The 16,617-nt window shown below is 49.3% G+C and overlaps 1 protein-coding gene across 3 annotated transcripts; it reads right to left on the reverse strand.

Annotated features, from left to right (window-relative positions):
• Positions 1 to 8,886: 8,886 nt before the first annotated feature.
• On the reverse strand, positions 8,887 to 16,294 carry GJB6 (gap junction protein beta 6). Of its 3 annotated transcripts, none has more exons than XM_036831791.1 (3): positions 16,156 to 16,294; positions 10,986 to 11,187; positions 8,887 to 10,393 (listed from the first exon to the last, which is right to left on the reverse strand). In XM_036831791.1, exon 3 carries the CDS (start codon positions 10,376 to 10,378, stop codon positions 9,593 to 9,595), a length of 786 nt encoding a protein of 261 aa, XP_036687686.1. In that variant the 5' UTR covers positions 10,379 to 10,393; positions 10,986 to 11,187; positions 16,156 to 16,294; the 3' UTR covers positions 8,887 to 9,592. The 3 variants fall into 3 exon arrangements, with proteins under 3 accessions (XP_036687686.1, XP_036687688.1, XP_036687687.1); XM_036831793.1 differs by having other exon boundaries at positions 16,218 to 16,282; XM_036831792.1 differs by lacking the exon at positions 16,156 to 16,294 and adding an exon at positions 15,571 to 15,988.
• Positions 16,295 to 16,617: the final 323 nt, after the last annotated feature.

Here is a 16,617-nt window from a genome sequence, read left to right on the forward strand (position 1 = left end):
CTTTCTGGGGGAAGATAAGGAGAACCCTTTGAAAAGGAGGAGAAAGCAGATAGCGGCAGGAGAACAAAGCAAAAGAGCTGGCAGGAAAGAGGCGAGGACGCAGACGAGTGCATGGGGATAAAGACGGACAGCAGGTCCCGAAGAGTGTTTATCAGCGCCTTTAATTGTGGTTTGTCTGTGAGGAGCTGAGGGCCTGGCCACCCGCAGGGTGTTTGCTGAGTGACCAGCAGGGCGCCTTCCCCAGGGCGGGAGTTGGGGGGTGGACGACAGGTGGCTGAAAGGGCAGACTCTTGTTTTCGGTCCACGGGGGCTGCAAAGAGGAGAAGCAGGCCCTAGTGTTGGTGCAGGCTTTCAGCATCCTGCAGCCGTGACATACCACTTCCAGCTGCATTTCCAGAGCGCAGCTATTTTCAAGGCTCCTGACTGAAATGCCGTGTCTGTGAGTGTTTCTGGAATCCAGCGTGAGGTTCCCCATGGAGGGGGTGTTGGGGTGCAGACCCCCCCCGGAGCTGGCTGAATTAGACTGGAGCGGAGCTGGGAGGGTGTTCTGAGCGACACCGAGACCTGACGCTCCACGGGAAGGTGGAACCAGGCTGGCTGCGGAAAAACCAGCTCAAGAGCTTCTTAAACATGCAGATTCCTGGGCTGTGGGACCAGACAGTCTGACCCAGTGGGTTTGGGAGCCCATGGTCTGTGATATGTGTTAGTTTGTCCTCATGATTTTGTGGCTGGATTCAGCACTGTCTTGACAGACGTGCCACCGGGGAAACCCGGGATCCCGACCCCGCAACACTCACTCCACCTGAGGGCTGTCTGCCTCCTGTTTGGGTTAGAACTGCCGTGTCCAGGGTGGAGGCACAATGGGATAAAATCCCAAATCCCAGTATCTGGTGAGAAGGGGAGAGGTTGTGGCGTGTTGCCAGGAGGATCTCTTTGGTGTGAGTGCTGAACCCAGAGGTCCGTTCCTCACGACGGTTAGGCAGAATCTAGGCCATTCCCGGGTCCTTTCAGGGCTGAAGTTCAACCAGAAACAATCGATTCCCTTCTCAACTTAGGCCTTCCTTTTTCTGAACATTGATGATTTGGATACTGATGACCAGAAGACACACCAGAAGACACTGTCTCAGGTTTTATTAATATGTGGTTTTTAAAAATTAATTAATTCACTTATTTTTGGCTGCGTTGGGTCTTCGTTGCTGTGCACAGGCTTCCTCTAGTTGAGGTGAGCAGGGGCTACTCTTCGTTGCGGTGCGCGGGCTTCTCATTGCGGTGGCTTCTCTTGTTGAGGAGCACGGGCTCTAGGCGCGCGGGCTTCAGTAGTCGGGGCACGTGGGCTCAGTAGTTGTGGCGCGCGGGCTTAGTTGCTCCGCGGCATGTGGGATCGTCCCGGACCAGGGCTCGAACCCATGTCCCCTGCATTGGCAGGCGGGTTCTTAACCACTGTGCCACTGGGGAAGTCCCTATTACTATGTTTTGGATAGAAACCAATCTCTTAGCTAATAAGCGATGAATAAGGGTAACACGGCATACAAAGAAATGATTACTTACTTACAGCTTAGTGCTAACTACAATTTAAAATACCACATTAATCCTGAATCCATAAATTTAAAAGTTATATTAGCAAAAAAGCTAGAAATAAATTATTTTAGTGTCTGTCTAATAAATCACACTCAGAAACGATTTAGGTTAACGAGAACCTTCATGTTCCTGAGGTTGATTAAGGATGGAGTCTCTGAGGTCTGCAGTATTAGTTTTAAAATGATTCTTGGCCGTGGTTTCACAGTTAATTTAGTTCCTCATCGTGGTGAGTTTTTCCTGCTGTGCTCTGACATCTGAATGACTTCAAGGCATTCTGTCACTTCTCCAACTTTTCCCTCTGACAATGACCTGAAAAGGCCTTGGGCAGCCATGTCTGCTGTAACATCAGCATTCACCTAAGTGTCCCTGGTGGTGGGGAAACCATAGCAACAGCAATCCTGGTGGCTGGGAGGTTGTTCCCTGGGCCTCGGGAAGCCACCTCAGGTCCCCTCGGGAGGCCACAGGGCGAGCTTCCCACAGCCCTGCCCTGGAGCTGGAGAGAGAGGACTGGTGACCAGGACCCCAGTGAATTCCACACCCACACCCACCGGTGCTCGCTGTGTGAAGGGACGTGTTTGGGGGGCAGAGTGAGCAGGTTGGCCCTGCTCTGTCCAGGAGCGCCCCCCCCCCCGCCCCCAGCGGAGAAGCAAGGACCTTGGAGCACAAACACCACAGTGACCCTGGGGGAGGGTGTCTTGGGAGTGAAGACTTTGAACTAGTCCAGGAGGACGGGCTGGAGGAGGGAGCTCGTGCGACGCCGGGGGGAGGGGGGCGGTCGGGGGGTGGGGGTGGGATATATGCGGGAAGCTCAGGGACGGGGACGGGGAGCACAGAGACGCCAGTGAGAGAGACTGGGGCATAACGCTGATGTCACACCTGCTCTTGGTTTATAGCAAATATGAGGATGAAAGAACATGAAACAACACCATGAATACACAATCAGCAAAGTCTAGGCTGTGAGAAACTCTGGGAGACAAATGACCCAGATTCTAAGAAAAAAAAAGTTGCAAGGAAATAAAAAGAGGTGGAGGGGAACGAGCAGCTTAAAGAGGCTTGAGAGACACGTGAACCGATCGCAGCGCGCGGATTTCAGCGATTCCGAGCCAAAGGCTATTTGAAAAGAAGGGAGTTTTCACTTCTGGGAAGATGGTTGATGTACTTTTTCCTATTCTCCTGGCCAAGTACAACTAAAACCCCTAGAAATTATATAAAAGCAAACAGCTCTGAAAGCTGGTGAGAAGGAAGCAGACCAGGCAGGGCCCTCGGGCAGACCCTTCAGTGCGGTTTCTGTCGGAAAGGTGAGGCGAGGCAGGGCAGACAGGCGTAGGGTTGGCTAGCGTCAAACATTTCAGCGACTTGTCTGGGGCCTGGCCCTGGGGTGATTAGGGCAGGTGGACAGCGGCCTGGCGTGTGAGAGCCCTGTGAGAGCCTGAGAGAGGAGGTGTGGGTGTGGGTTTTGGGTTGGTCGGTGGGCATATGAAAAGTACGCATCACAGAAGAGTTGTTTGCTGTCTCTAGGAATTAGCCAGCCCTGGGAGGGGCCGTCTCCCCAGTGTTAGTAAGGCCACAGATGCCAAAACATCAGGATAAAAAGGCATGCTTAATACACGGGCCATTAAAAAACCTCAGCACATTTAAAATAGTTGAAATAATAGAGTGTGTTCTCTGATCAAAGTGGAATCAAAGTGGAGATCAATAATTATTAATCGATAATAAGTGGAAAGAAAGAAAACGGAAAAATCTCTGAACACTTGGAAACTAAAACTGTTCTAAATAAACCATGGGTCAATACATTGTATTGAATGAAAATAAAAAATCCAAGGTATCAAAATTTGCAAGACACACTACAGGAGTGCTGATAGGGCATTACAGCACTGAATGCAAACATGAGCGAAGAAGAGAAGACTCAAGTCAATAATCCACGCTCCCACTTCAAGAATCTAGAAAGAGTAGTGAAAAATAAGCCCAAAGCAAACAAAAGAAAGAAAATAATAAAGATAAGAGCAGAAATCAATTAAATTGAAAACAGAAAAAGAATAGAGCAAATTGATGAAACAAAGAGCTGGTTCTTTGCAAAGATCAATAAAATTGATGAACTTCTAGCAAGACTGACAAAGGGAGAAAAAAAGAGAGAGAGAGAAGACACAAATTACCAGTATCAGGTATCAAACAGGGCACATCACTACAGACCCTGCAGACATCAAAAGGATAATAAGGAGTACTATAAACAATTCTATACTTACAAAGTTTGCAAGTTAGATGAAATGGATCACTCCCTCAAGAAACACAAGCTATCACAATTCACCAAATATGAAATAGATAATTTTAAGATCCTTGTAACTATTAAGGATATTGCATTTGTAAACGAGAAACTCTCAAGAAATGTCCAGACCCAGATAGTCTCACTGGGAAATTCCACCAAATGTTTAAAGAAGGATTACACCTGTTCTGCATGACCTATTCCAGAAGACAGAGGAGGCAAGACTATTTCCCAGTTCATTTTGTGGTGCTGGTATTACCCTGACACAAACCAGACAGAGACAATACAAAAAAAAAAAAAAAAAAAAAAGAAAACTACAGACCAACATCCCCCATGAACGTAGATGTAAGAAGGCTTAATAAAATATTAACAAATGAAATTCAGTAATATATAAAGAGAATTACACACCATGGCCAAGTGAGGTTCATTTCAAGGATGCAAGGTTGTTTCTGTATGAAGATTAGTCAAGGTAATCCATTATACTAATGGGCTAAAGAAGAAAAATCACATGATCATATCATTTAATGCAACATTTTTTTCCACAAAATTCAACACTTATTCATAATAAAAACCCTCAGAAAAATAGGAGTAGAGGGGAACTTTCTCAACTTGATAAAGAGCATCTACAAAAACCCTACAGTTAACATTGTACTTAGTGGTGAAATATTGAATCCTTTCCCCTTAAGATCAGGAACAAGAATTTCTGCTTTTATCATTCCTATTCAACATAGTGCTTGAAGTTCTAGCCAGTGCTACATGGCAAGAAAAAGAAATATGAGACACATAGATCATAAAGGAAGAGATAAAACTATCTCTATTTGCAGATGGTATGATTGTCTGTGCACAAAGTCCTGAGGAAACTACAGAAATCTAGAACTTTTAAATGAATTCAGCAAGATCACAGGATACAAGCAAATAAGCCAAGAAATATAACATTTATTTCTATATACTGGCAATGAACATATGGACACTGAAATTAAAATACGATACTATTCACAATCACTCAAAGGAAATGAAATACTTAGAAGTAAATCTTTTTACTTTTTACATAAAATGAAACTTTTATGATTCATATGCTGAAAACTATGCAATGTTGATGAAAGAAATCAAAGATGGAGTAAATAAACAGAGAGACATGCTGTGTATACGGATAAAAGATTTGACATAATAAAGATGTCAATTCTCTGCAAACTGATATACAAGTTTAATGCCATTTTTATCAAACACACAGCAAGATTTTTTTGTAGACATAGACAAATTATTCTAAAATTTATATGGAAAGGGAAAGAAACTAGAATAGCTGAAAAAATTTGAAAAAGGAGAATAAAGAGGGAAGAATCACTCGAGCATTCAAGACATTAATGTAGCACAAGAATCAGGACTGTGGTGCTGGTGGAGGGAGAGAACAGAGGTCAGTGGAACAGAGAACCCAGAAATAGCCCCACACAAACATGCCCAGCTGATTTTTTTTTAAATTTATTTATTTTATTTTTGGCTGCGTTGGGTTTTCGTTGCTGCGCGTGGGCTTTCTCTAGTTGCAGTGAGCAGGGGCTACTCTTCGTTGCAGTGCACGGGCTTCTCATTAAGGTGGCTTCTCTTGTTGCGGAGCACGGGCTCTAGGCGCACGGGCTTCAGTAGTCGTGGCTCGCGGGCTCTAGAGCGCAGGCTCAGTAGTTGCGGCGCACGGGCTTTGTTGCTCCGTGGCATGTGGGATCTTCCCGGACCAGGGCTCGAACCCGTGTCCCCTGCACTGGCAGGTGGATTCTTAACCACTGCGCTACCAGGGAAGCCCTCCAGTTGATTTTTAACAAAGTGCCAAAGCCATTCAATGGAGGAAAGCGAGTCTTTCATCACATGGTGCTGGGGCAGCTGGATGTCGACAGGCAACAAGTGAACCTCAAGTCTCAGACCTTTTATAAAAATTAACACAAAATGGACCACAGACTTCAATGTAAAGCATAAAACTAGACAGCTTTTAGAAAAAACATAGGAGAAAATCTTTGGAATCTAAGGCTAGGCAAAGAGTTCTTAGATTTGACACCAAAGCCACAACCCATAAAATTAAAAAAATGATAAATTGGACTACATTAAAATGAAAAGCTATTGCTTTGCAAAAGACCCTGTTAAGAAGATGAAAAGAAAAGCCACAGAGTGAAAAATATTTACAAACCACTATCTGTGTCCAAGGACTTGTGTCTACAGTACATAAAGATCTCTCAAAACTCAACAGTAGAAAAACAATCCAATTAGAGAACGAGCGAAGGAAATGAAGAGGACAGAGAGATGGCAAATAAGCACATGAAAAGGTGGTCAAGTTCATTAGCTATTTGTGAACTGCACATGCAACACACCTATCAGAATGACAAAATGACATGGGAAGCTATTTCAATGTCTTGTAATAACCTATAATGGAAAAGAATCTGAAAAGGAATATATGTATTACTGAATCACTTTTCTGTACAACTGAAACTAACACAACATTGTAAATCAACTATACTTCAATCTAAAAACCGGTTATTGAAAAAAAAAAGAATGGCTAAAATGAAAAATAACACCACCACCAAACGCTGGCGAGGCTCAGGGAAGACCGGGTGACTTAGATGTTGCTGGTGGGGGTGTGTAATGATGCAGCTGCTCTGGAAAACACTTTGGCTGCTTTCCAAAAATGAAACGTGCAACCACCATGCAGCCCAGCAGTGGGAACAAACTCTTGGTGCGGCGACCCAAGTGAATCTCCAGAGAATTACGCTGAGAAAAAAAATCCAGTCCCAGTGGTTGCATACTGCATGATTCCGTTTATGTAACTTTCCTGAAATGACAGAATCAGAGAAATGGTGAGCAAATTACTGGTTGCCAGGAGTGGGTGGGATCGGAATAGGAGGGTATCGGGTACGGGTATAAAAGGGCCCCACCAGGATACTGGTGGTGATGGAAATGTTCTGTATCTGGACTGTGTCAGTGTCGTGTCCTGCTGAGATCTTGGACTGTAGTTTTTCAAGATGTTACCATTGGGGGAAACTGCCAAAAGCACACGAGACGTCTGTTTTATTTCTTCCACCTACATGTGTCTACAATTATCTCAAAATAACAAGTTTAATTAAAGAAAGAAAAGAACATGAACAGGACAATTGGGAAATTATGAACATGGACTGGCTATTTTAGTGTGATGGTGGCATTGTGTTTTTGTTTTAAAAGCTTAGCCTATACTCTTTTTTTCTTAATATTTATTTATGGGCTGCGTCGGGTCTTAGTTGCGGTATGTGGGATCTTTGTTGCGGCATGCAGGATCTTTCCTCGTGGCGCGCGGATTTCTCTCTAGTTGTGGTGCGAGGGCTCGGTAGTTGTGGCACTCGGCCTTCTCTCTAGTTGTGGCACGCGGGCTTAGTTGTTCTGTGGCATGTGGGATCTTAGTTCCCCGACCAGGGATTGAACCCATGTCCCTTGCATTGGAAGGCAGATTCTTAACCACTGGACCAGCAGGGAGGTCCCAGTCTATACTCTTAAAGGACCCATATTGAAATATCTGCAGAAGAAACGATCTGTCTGGGATTTGCTTTACAGTCATCCAGGCTGGGGGATAATCGGGCGAGACCCCCCGATTGTGAATGGGCACGGCTAGATGGTTGTTGGAGCTGGATGAGGGGTGATGGGCATCTTGGCACTGTGGTCCCTGGGCACCGAGCTGCGGGAGCGGCACTGAAGCCACCGATCCTGGAGACTGCTTTGAATCTTGCTTTGAATCTTGGCTCTGCTGCTTATTAGCTGGGTAACCTTGGGCAAGTTATTCAACCTCTCTGAGCCTCAGTGGCCTCATCTGTAAAATGGGGATAATATCTCATAAGAAGAGTGCAGGGAGAGGAAAGGAAAGGTCTCCACCCGAGGGAGGGGGCAAGGGAGAGAAGCCAGCGCAGGAGACCCAAGGGTAGGGGACAGTGTCTCGGAATCCAGACAGAACAAGGCCTCAAGGAGAGCTTTACGAGGATGACGCTGAGAAGAGGCCATTACACTGGTGTCAGAATGTCACTGGTGCTGATGGCGGCCTGGGCTGGTAGTGGGGCTGGGCCCAGATTAAGGTGCTGGGAGGTGACGGGTGGGCGAGGCTGGCAGTGTGGCCACCACCTCAGACCTGGAGGGGCGGCCGAGACACAGCTCCAGGGGCAGGAGCGTTGAGGGCAGTGAAGGAGCAGAGGAGAGAAGGAAAATGGAGGAAGGGGGCGGCTGGGAGCATGGCGGGCGGGAAGAGCCTCTCCCATGCAGTGGGGCTGCCACCAAAGCCTTTTCATCCCCCCCATGTCCCCCCCCCCCCCATCCTGTTTATGGGCTTTGCTTGAGACGCATTCAAACAGCCGTTTATCAGGAAAGGCTGTCACGGGACCATCAGCAATTACGGAGGCGGACTGGATTTTCCGTGTGGAAAAAATCGTGGTTTTGTTCTTAAAGGTTAGATCTTGGTTTTCACGGATCGCTACTAAAATACTTATGGATGAAAGGATATGTCTGGAATTTGCTTCGGACTCTGAAGAAAATGAGACTTCCTGTTTCGCTTTTCTGGGCAGAGGGTCTGGAATCCCGGCATGCAGGTCCAGCCCTGGGGAGTATTCGCGGTTCACCAGGTGTCCCTATGCGTAGCACGTGTGCTGACTGCACCCTTCACAGGGGTGGCCCTGGGGTGTGACATCTCCAGGGTGATTGGTTCTCGGCTGGTGCACCAATACCCCCACTAAAGGCATCTGTGTCCCACCTGGAAAGCCCGAGAGGAAGACCTCCCCTTTACCACCTGTGGGTGCAGAGCTGTGGACTGAAGGGCCCTCTCCCCTTGTCCGAGGGGCTGGAAGCTGACCCAGGGGACACCTCCCATGTCCTGGAGCAGCCGACCCCTCTCCAAGCTGAGGCCTAGGGGGCTGCTAGAGCGCCCCTGCTCGAGGGATGTGAGGGGGGTGCAGGGGTGCGCGGACTCCGCCACTCCAGCCACGCGGCCTCCCCAGCAGCCTGCCCCGAGCTGCTCATCAGGCCGCCAGGGACGCAGTGACCCAGAAGGAACAGAAGCCTTCAGCAAAGGGCTCATCTTTATTGAGGGGGCGCATTCCTGCATCAGCTGTTCACGAGGATTGCAAATCAGCCCCTTTGAAAAGCTTCCCGCTTCCATACAGCTCCGGCCATGCCCGGACAGCAGTGAAAATACATTGTACAGTGAACCCTTTCCACCCTAAGAGCCATGACAGTTCACACGTTTGTCAACAGACAACGAAAAACAATACCTACAACAAGACAGAGTAAGCTTAAATATTAGACACTTAAGGCATGATTCTAAAATTAACATTGTGTGTTTTTCCAGGTAAGGAAGACCACTCATTATAAAAATACTTTACATAAATTCAAAATCAGAACTAAAACATTCAATCCTATAAAAATATCTCTCCCTAATAAAAGTATCAATTTCTAGATAAATGTTCTTTGTCGACAACAGTTACGTCCTTAAATTTTCAGGAAATACGCCCATGTCAGACGGTCCACTTAAACCCACGTGTAAAAGTCACACCAAGGCCCGGCTGTAGAGCCGGACCACACATTTGATTACGTGGCACATTCATGGCCCAATTATTCTACAGAAAGCTAACTCAGGTATCTATGAATGGTGAGAGCCGTTTGTAAGGACAGAGTCTCAGCCGAGAGCCAGGATGGCCGGGCGGCACTGCCTTCTGGGGAAGGCCCCGGTTCTGGGGTGCTACCTCAGCTACGCGGTGCCTGGCACGTCTAACTGGGAAACCCCGTGACGGCATTGTGCCCGCTCTCGGAAATCAGCTCATTCATTTCGTTCTGTTTACTCTCTTTGAGGGCACGGTTGGGGGGGTTTCTTTGCGTCTTTGCTCGCTTGGCTCTCCTGAAACACACTTTCAGCAGCAGGTAGCACAACTCGGCCACGTTGAGCAGCATGCAGATCACGGATGCGGAGATCATGAAGATGGTGAACACGGTCTTCTCCGTGGGCCTGGAGATGAAGCAGTCCACGAGGTTGGGGCAGGGGTCAATGCCACACTTCAGCACCCAGGGCAGGTGGTACCCGTTGTACAAGAAGTAGAACACATACATGAAGGTGGCCTCAAAGATGATTCGGAAGAAGATGCTGCAGGTGTAGGTCCACCACAGGGAGCCCTCGATCCGGATCTTCTGCCGTTTGATGTCTTCCAAGTCCTTGAACTCGCCCCTCTTCTCCCCGCGCCTGAACTGGCGCGCGGCCTCGTGTCTGTAGTAGGCCACGTGCATGGCCACCAGCAGGGCCGGCGTGGACACGAAGATGAGCTGCAGCGCCCAGAGCCTGATGTGGGACACGGGGAAGAAGTGGTCGTAGCACACGTTCTTGCACCCGGGCTGCAGGGTGTTGCACACGAAGTCGTCCTGCTCATCCCCCCACACCTCCTGGGCGGCCACCACGAGGATCATGACGCGGAAGATGAAGATGACGGTGAGCCACACCTTCCCAATGCTGGTGGAGTGCTTGTTCACGCCCCCGATGAACGTGTGCAGGGTGCCCCAGTCCATCCTGCCGCTTTACCCCTGGACGGGCGACAATTAGCACAGGGCAGTTAGTGGAGTCTTCCTTCAATTTGCACAACTGCTGTAATGTTACAGACAGGAGCACGTTTCTCTTGAGGTCACCCTCTGAACCGCTAGGAGGTGGTTTTCTGGGAGGGAACAACACCCACCCTGAAAACACCCTCGCGTTCTGGTGTGGGTTTACGATCATCTGGATTCAGCTGAACTCGGATTATACGTTAGGCTGCCGCCTGACACTAACCCAGGACCTCAGGCAAACACATTCGTTTCCAAGCTCCCTTTTAATCCCTGTTTCGCTTTGCCCAAGGGATCACAGAGGTTCCTCAGTAGATTTTATTCGTTAAAGGGCTTATCCAGGAAAAAAAATCATTCACTGGAATGACACAATCTGTTTGACCCAGCGGACTAAGAAGGGGGAAAAAAGAAACCAAACACTTTTAGTTAGTTCACTTCGTACAATATGCTTATATTTACTTCTAGCTAGAACGGCATCAGCTGCCATAATCGTGTGTTCTTAGGAAACCTAATGCCATAAACTACTCGAAGAGCCTCTTCCAAAACAGAACCACAGGCTTTTACAAAAAGCGCTCACTTTTCTCCCCTGTAACGGGCAGCGCCGCTCCCCCGCCGGACAGGTACCAGGTTCACACCAAGAGCCGCAGGTGCAGGGTCCCCTGTGAAGGCTCTGATCCAACGTCCTGAGGGGAAGGGGCCTTGACTTCTACAGAAACTCTGCACGAATCAAACGGACCCCTTCTGCGTTGCCACAGCAGACCGAAGAGTTGGTCAGTATTCTGCTCAGAAAAAAAAAGAATAATGGACCCTTTGAGAATCTTCTGAAAGTGAAAGACCGTCTCCTCAGAAAAACACGCCCAAGTTCTCATAGCCCTTTAGGGGGAGGGGCCCCAAAGGCCTTTCGTCAACCCCCCTGGGGGAGACTTTCGTGCCCTTGAACGTGGGGTCAGGCTGGTGAGGAGAGTGGAGCCCGGGCCCCCTGGGCAGCTCTTCACGCGCATTTCCAGAACGACCCGCACGCGGGTGGGTGTCCACCTGGCCGGGAAAGGGAGGCAGGGCCTGGAAGGAGCCCCGGGAGTGGCTGAGGGGTCGGGGGCTTGATTCCTGTGTGGATCCAGGACTAAACGGGGCTCGAAGGCAGAGGGTACAGACAGCCAGGTTTTTGCTTTTTGAAAACAAGAGCTGAGAAAAAAGCGCAGCTCTTTAAACACACACTCCTTAAAGCTGTGGTTCCCCGTCCTTAACGCCTCTGATCGGAGGCTGTGTGGGCCTCCGATGCGGGTCTGGGGGGACACGGGGGCCTCGGTCAGGAAGACTGGTCTCAGGATCTGCGTCTAACCCCCGCCTCAGACCACGGACCCCGTGAGCTAAAGGATTTCCAAGTCCACAGTAATGAGTCTTTGATTTAAAAACCTCACTGCAGAGCTGTGAATGGTAGAATTCACTCTTAGCTCCTGGTGAAAGGTGTTAGAATAAATCTTCCCAGCTGTCACCCTCCTACCTGGAAGCACCGGGATGCACCCAGTGGAAGGGAGAAACACGAATATCTTGAGGTTTGAACATATTTTACAGTGTCGCCTCACCTGGGAGGTCCATCCTGTCTGTTTACAAGCTGGAGATGTTCTCTAGTTAAGTAGTAAACATCTCCCACTGAAGTGTGGGGAATTCATTTCTCAAATAAAGGTCACATTTTCTCCAACCCTCCAAAGTGCAGAGAGTTTAAACTCCCCCACCAGTAAGAAGGCTGTTTCCTCTCTGAGTTGTCTATCTTCAGCTGTCTGAGTAAGGCAGCACCCTCACCCTCCCAGGGGCCAGAGGCCACTGGCCTGAAGGAATTCAGAGAGGCTGACGTCATGGGAGAGGTCCGGAGGTCAAATCTCCCCCCACGAGGTCCCCCACTTTCTAGAGCAGAATCCTTGACTCCTGCCCCCTGGGGCATCTCCTTAAACAACAGGGGCAATTATTGTGGCAGCATCTTTATTTCTTTTGACTTTTCTGGGTCCCCAAATTACACGCTCTATCAAAGTAGCAAAGCTGAACAGAAAATAATCTGTTTTACGATACTTATTGACTCTGACTAAAAATCAGCAATTTGCCTTTAAAGGAAGAAAAAGGAATGAGATGGCTTCCTACAGCGTCTGTTCGCATCCTTCCGAGGCTCTTAGGGAGAAGCCCTGTTGTCCGGCTGAACGTCACACTGTCGAGGCTTCCAACAGAAGCAGAGCTCACCTCACCTCCTAGAAGACTGGCCGGGGGTGTGGACCCTCCCAGGCTTCCTGCCCTGAGGCCGCAGCCACTGCCCCCAGGACTCTTGCACTGCAGGAGAGCCTCAGGGGGGCCTGCCAGAAACATTTCGGCGGCAGAAGATGTGAAGACACTTTGAAAATTACTTTCCAAAGTAACTGCCTCCGTCGGTACCCCTCACAATTAGTATTAAACAAAGCTTTAATAATAAAAAGCTTGTTCAATAAAAAGCAAAATATTAACTCTTTCTTTGTGAACCAGAGAGGTTTACTTTAACTGGCGCCTTCCTGGCTGTCTTTTAGGGAAAGAATACGTTTGCTTGGCTCCTGTGTAGGAAGGTGGTGACAATCAAGCTCACAGAAGCAAACGCCACTGGGCTGTGCAGTGTCTCTCGTCACTGCGGACACACAGCTGCGGTCTAATTCCTTAGCTCTGAAAATAGGAAATCAGTGACCTGACTTCTGATGACACACAGTGTTAGGAAGAGAGATGGTGCTTCCCTCTTAAATTCAAATAGTTTAAGTCTATTAGCATTCTACCTCAGTAATATAATTTCTTGTTTTAAAATTTCTTATTTAAGAATTTAAGCATAACTAGTTTGCTTAACAAAGCCGTGTCCGTTTCACTGACGACAGGACCAAAACTAAAGCCCCAGCATCCCCTCAGCATCTGCACTCCCTCCAAAGTCATCCCCAACTCCCTGTTGGACCTGAGGACCGAGCATCCCTCACTATGTCCACATTGGCTCTGGACAGTGGAGAAGCCTGTGCTGATGAGACACAATAACGCCAAGGCAAAAGCAGCGCCTGAGGGACTCGCAGCTCTGTGGCCAGAGGAGACTCAGGGTGAGGTGCCCTCTTCTGGGACCCGGCTCCCCCGCACCATCGATCACCGACGACCGGGCCGCCAGTGGCGCTCAGCACCCCCAGGAATGGGAACCCGGGCGCAGCTTCCGGAGGGCAGTGACGATGTGACCCGTGAAGGGAAAACTAGTAGCTGTGGCCACAGCCCTTCAGCTCCAACCCGGGGGTCCACTGCACGACCCCGGTGGTAGTTTTTCTTCGTCCCCAGAACTGTTAAGGAGGGTGTCTGGACCCTGCCAGTTTCCTGATGCCCTGTACTTCAAATACAGAGTAACATCAAAATAAAATCTTTAGTGTGGATCCTTTTCCCTTTCAAAATAATAACAATAACAATAACAATAATGATAATGATAATAATGCCCAACCCCAAACCTCAAGCCCATGCCCCTGAGCATTAAAAAAAAAAGAAGATGGAGTTTGAGGAACTGGATATACTCCTTACCCACAAGTCAGCAGCCTAAAAACAAAAATCTTAAACTCTCTCCGTAATCAAGAAGAGTCTTTTCCTTTTGTCTCCGGAAATCTCAGGTCATCCAAGGGACAAACTGATAGCTGATTTTTAAATTTAGTGACTCAAAAATCCATCAACTGTCCCTTCAAAGTAATGACCAGTGATAAAATGGATTTAGGATTTATATACTTCTTCAAAATTAACTCAATAAAAATGAAAAAAATCCTGTCTATGGAGTCTAAACATAAAAATGGACAATTCATAGAATTACATGTACTTCTTTTTTTTTTTTTTTTTTTTGTCCAAAGTAAACTTTAATGGTTCTGAGCTATTATAAACCAAGATTCAATGTAATCGTATGTCCATACGTGGGAGGTGTGTTATATAATGGGGCTCTTCTGAATTAAATTCTTTGGAGAATACAATCAATATTTATTAAAGGATAAATTTAAAATTAAAATATGTTCTAATTTGAATATATATGTATATTCAAAAATGTATTTAATATATACAGTTAAAGTCCAAAGGTAACTGCCACAATTATTTAGAATCTAGACCCACAAAATATTTTTTCAGGAAGGAGTATTTTAATACTGTACATGTAATTCTTAATCCATTTAAGAATTCAAAGAGTTAAAAAATTTTTTTTCCATTTAGCAGTCTCTGTTCCCTGAAGCAAACCTGTGTCCTTTCCAAACATTTAGGTCCAGCTGGAGTTAAATGATCCTGGGAATAAAAACAGAAAAAGCCCTCTGGGGACCCCGGTCCATTCTCAAGGATCAAATGAGTCAAACAGAAATCTTAACGTGATAATGAAGCCACTGGCAGGATTATGCCCTCACGGACCCAGAAGCTTGGGCCGGAAATTATTTTCCCACAGTTTCATTCTACCTAAAATTTTAAACTAAAATATACACACCACTCACAGCTCCTAGAACATTCAGACTGAGCCAGGGGTGCATGGTGAGGACCTGCAAGTTAGAATTTTCCTCCCACCCTGTTGAGATTGTTCAGTCAGAACCTCTGCAGTTCTTTTCCTTCATAAAGCTCTTATAATTCAGAAAAGTAAAGAAAAAGAGAATGCAGTTCCCATTTCCTGCATCAGAATTTTGTTTTAAATAAAGACATCGCGAAGCAGCTGAACTGACTGATGTCTTCTGGGTTGGGTCAACGCGGTGATGGCAACGGGAACACCCCTCCCCCAGTTATATCACAGGCTCTCTCTAGGGACGTTCTCTCTTCATAACCCCTTCTCCCCTGCCTGGCAGGGTTCCAACACCACGCCAGTGGCTCGGGGATTCGGAGCAGCAGACAAAGCTCTACACAGCACATCCTGCAATTCTAAGGAGTCTGGCTGGGGCCGGACGTCTTCTTCTAGAATACTGACCAGACTCTGCCAGAACTGGGGCAAGAAAAGACTTCTGTGGCATCAAGTCCGCCCAAGGGAAAGAGCAAGGGTGCATGGCTAAATTCAACCATGCGCTAAACCCACAGCCAGATTCGACCTGGGGGACATGGTGCCAGGGTCGCTGGCCCGGGTCCCTGCGTGGCTGCAGGCCCCCAGCCCCTGCCGGCGTCCACAGCTGCATGTAGGCCGCACTCACCTCAGACTCCGTCCTGCTCTCCGGGAAGGGAGGCCAAGCTGGTAAAAATCACACACCCGTGCCCGGTGACACCTGGGGCCGGTCTCCTCCACAAGACAGGAAGTACCTTCTGGTGCCGCCACCTTTTACTGAGATGTGTCACCGGTGACAGTCACTGTTGTCCAGTGACTGTGCTACTGTCACGTGCGGCTCACAGGCTCCCGGGCTCACGTCCAGCAGCCGCTCCGGCCGGTTCCCCCTGGGCTTGCCGGCTAGTCCCGCGCCCTTAAACGCGAGCCGGACCTCGTCAGGGCCCCATGAAAGCCAAGAAAATCCAAAACGCAGCAGAGGAAGTGGGGGAAAGGGGCACCTGTACCCACGCGGTGACGCATCTTTAAAACCTGTTGTGCGAGTCAGGGGGGACCGTCCGGGGTAAAAGTCAAACCAGTCCATCCTCGTTCCTGCGTGCGAGCGCGCCGGGCCGCGGGAGGATGCGGGGCGCGGGCGGCTTCGCGGACCGCCCCCCACCCGCGGGCCCTGGAGCGGGTCGCCGACGGGGGCGGGCGCGGGGTATGAGAGCGAGCGGGCCACGGGCCGCCGACCTACCTGCTCCGGCTTCCGGAGTCAAGCCCTCCGCCCGAGGGGCCGAGAAGTAGCGCCCCCCTCACCGGCTCGGCGGGGATGCGTCCGGGCGCGGGGTCCGGGCGCGGGGTCCGGGCGCGGGGTCCGGGCGCGGGGTCCGGGCGCGGGGTCCGGGCGCGGGGTCCGGGCGCGGGGTCCGGGCGCGGGGCGGCGCCTGCGCGGCCGCCGGACGGGCAGGAAGATCAGGGCGCCGCGAGCTCGGCGGGTGTGCGACGTCTGCAGCTGCTCTCCGCCCGCTCCGGGATGGCCCGGCTCCCACCTGCAGCGCCTTTTAACCGCGCCCCACCCCGCCTCTGTCCTGACGCTCCCCGGGCGGGAGGCGAGACGAGCGCGCGGTGATCGGAGCGCGCCCGCCCCGGGGGCGCGGGCTGCGGGGCGCACGGGCGTGCGCGGCGGGCCCTCCCTCCGGGGCGCGGGGCCTGGCCC

This window comes from Balaenoptera musculus, chromosome 18 (assembly GCF_009873245.2).
Source record: "Balaenoptera musculus isolate JJ_BM4_2016_0621 chromosome 18, mBalMus1.pri.v3, whole genome shotgun sequence".
In the NCBI taxonomy this organism is placed as follows: Eukaryota; Metazoa; Chordata; class Mammalia; order Artiodactyla; family Balaenopteridae; genus Balaenoptera; species Balaenoptera musculus.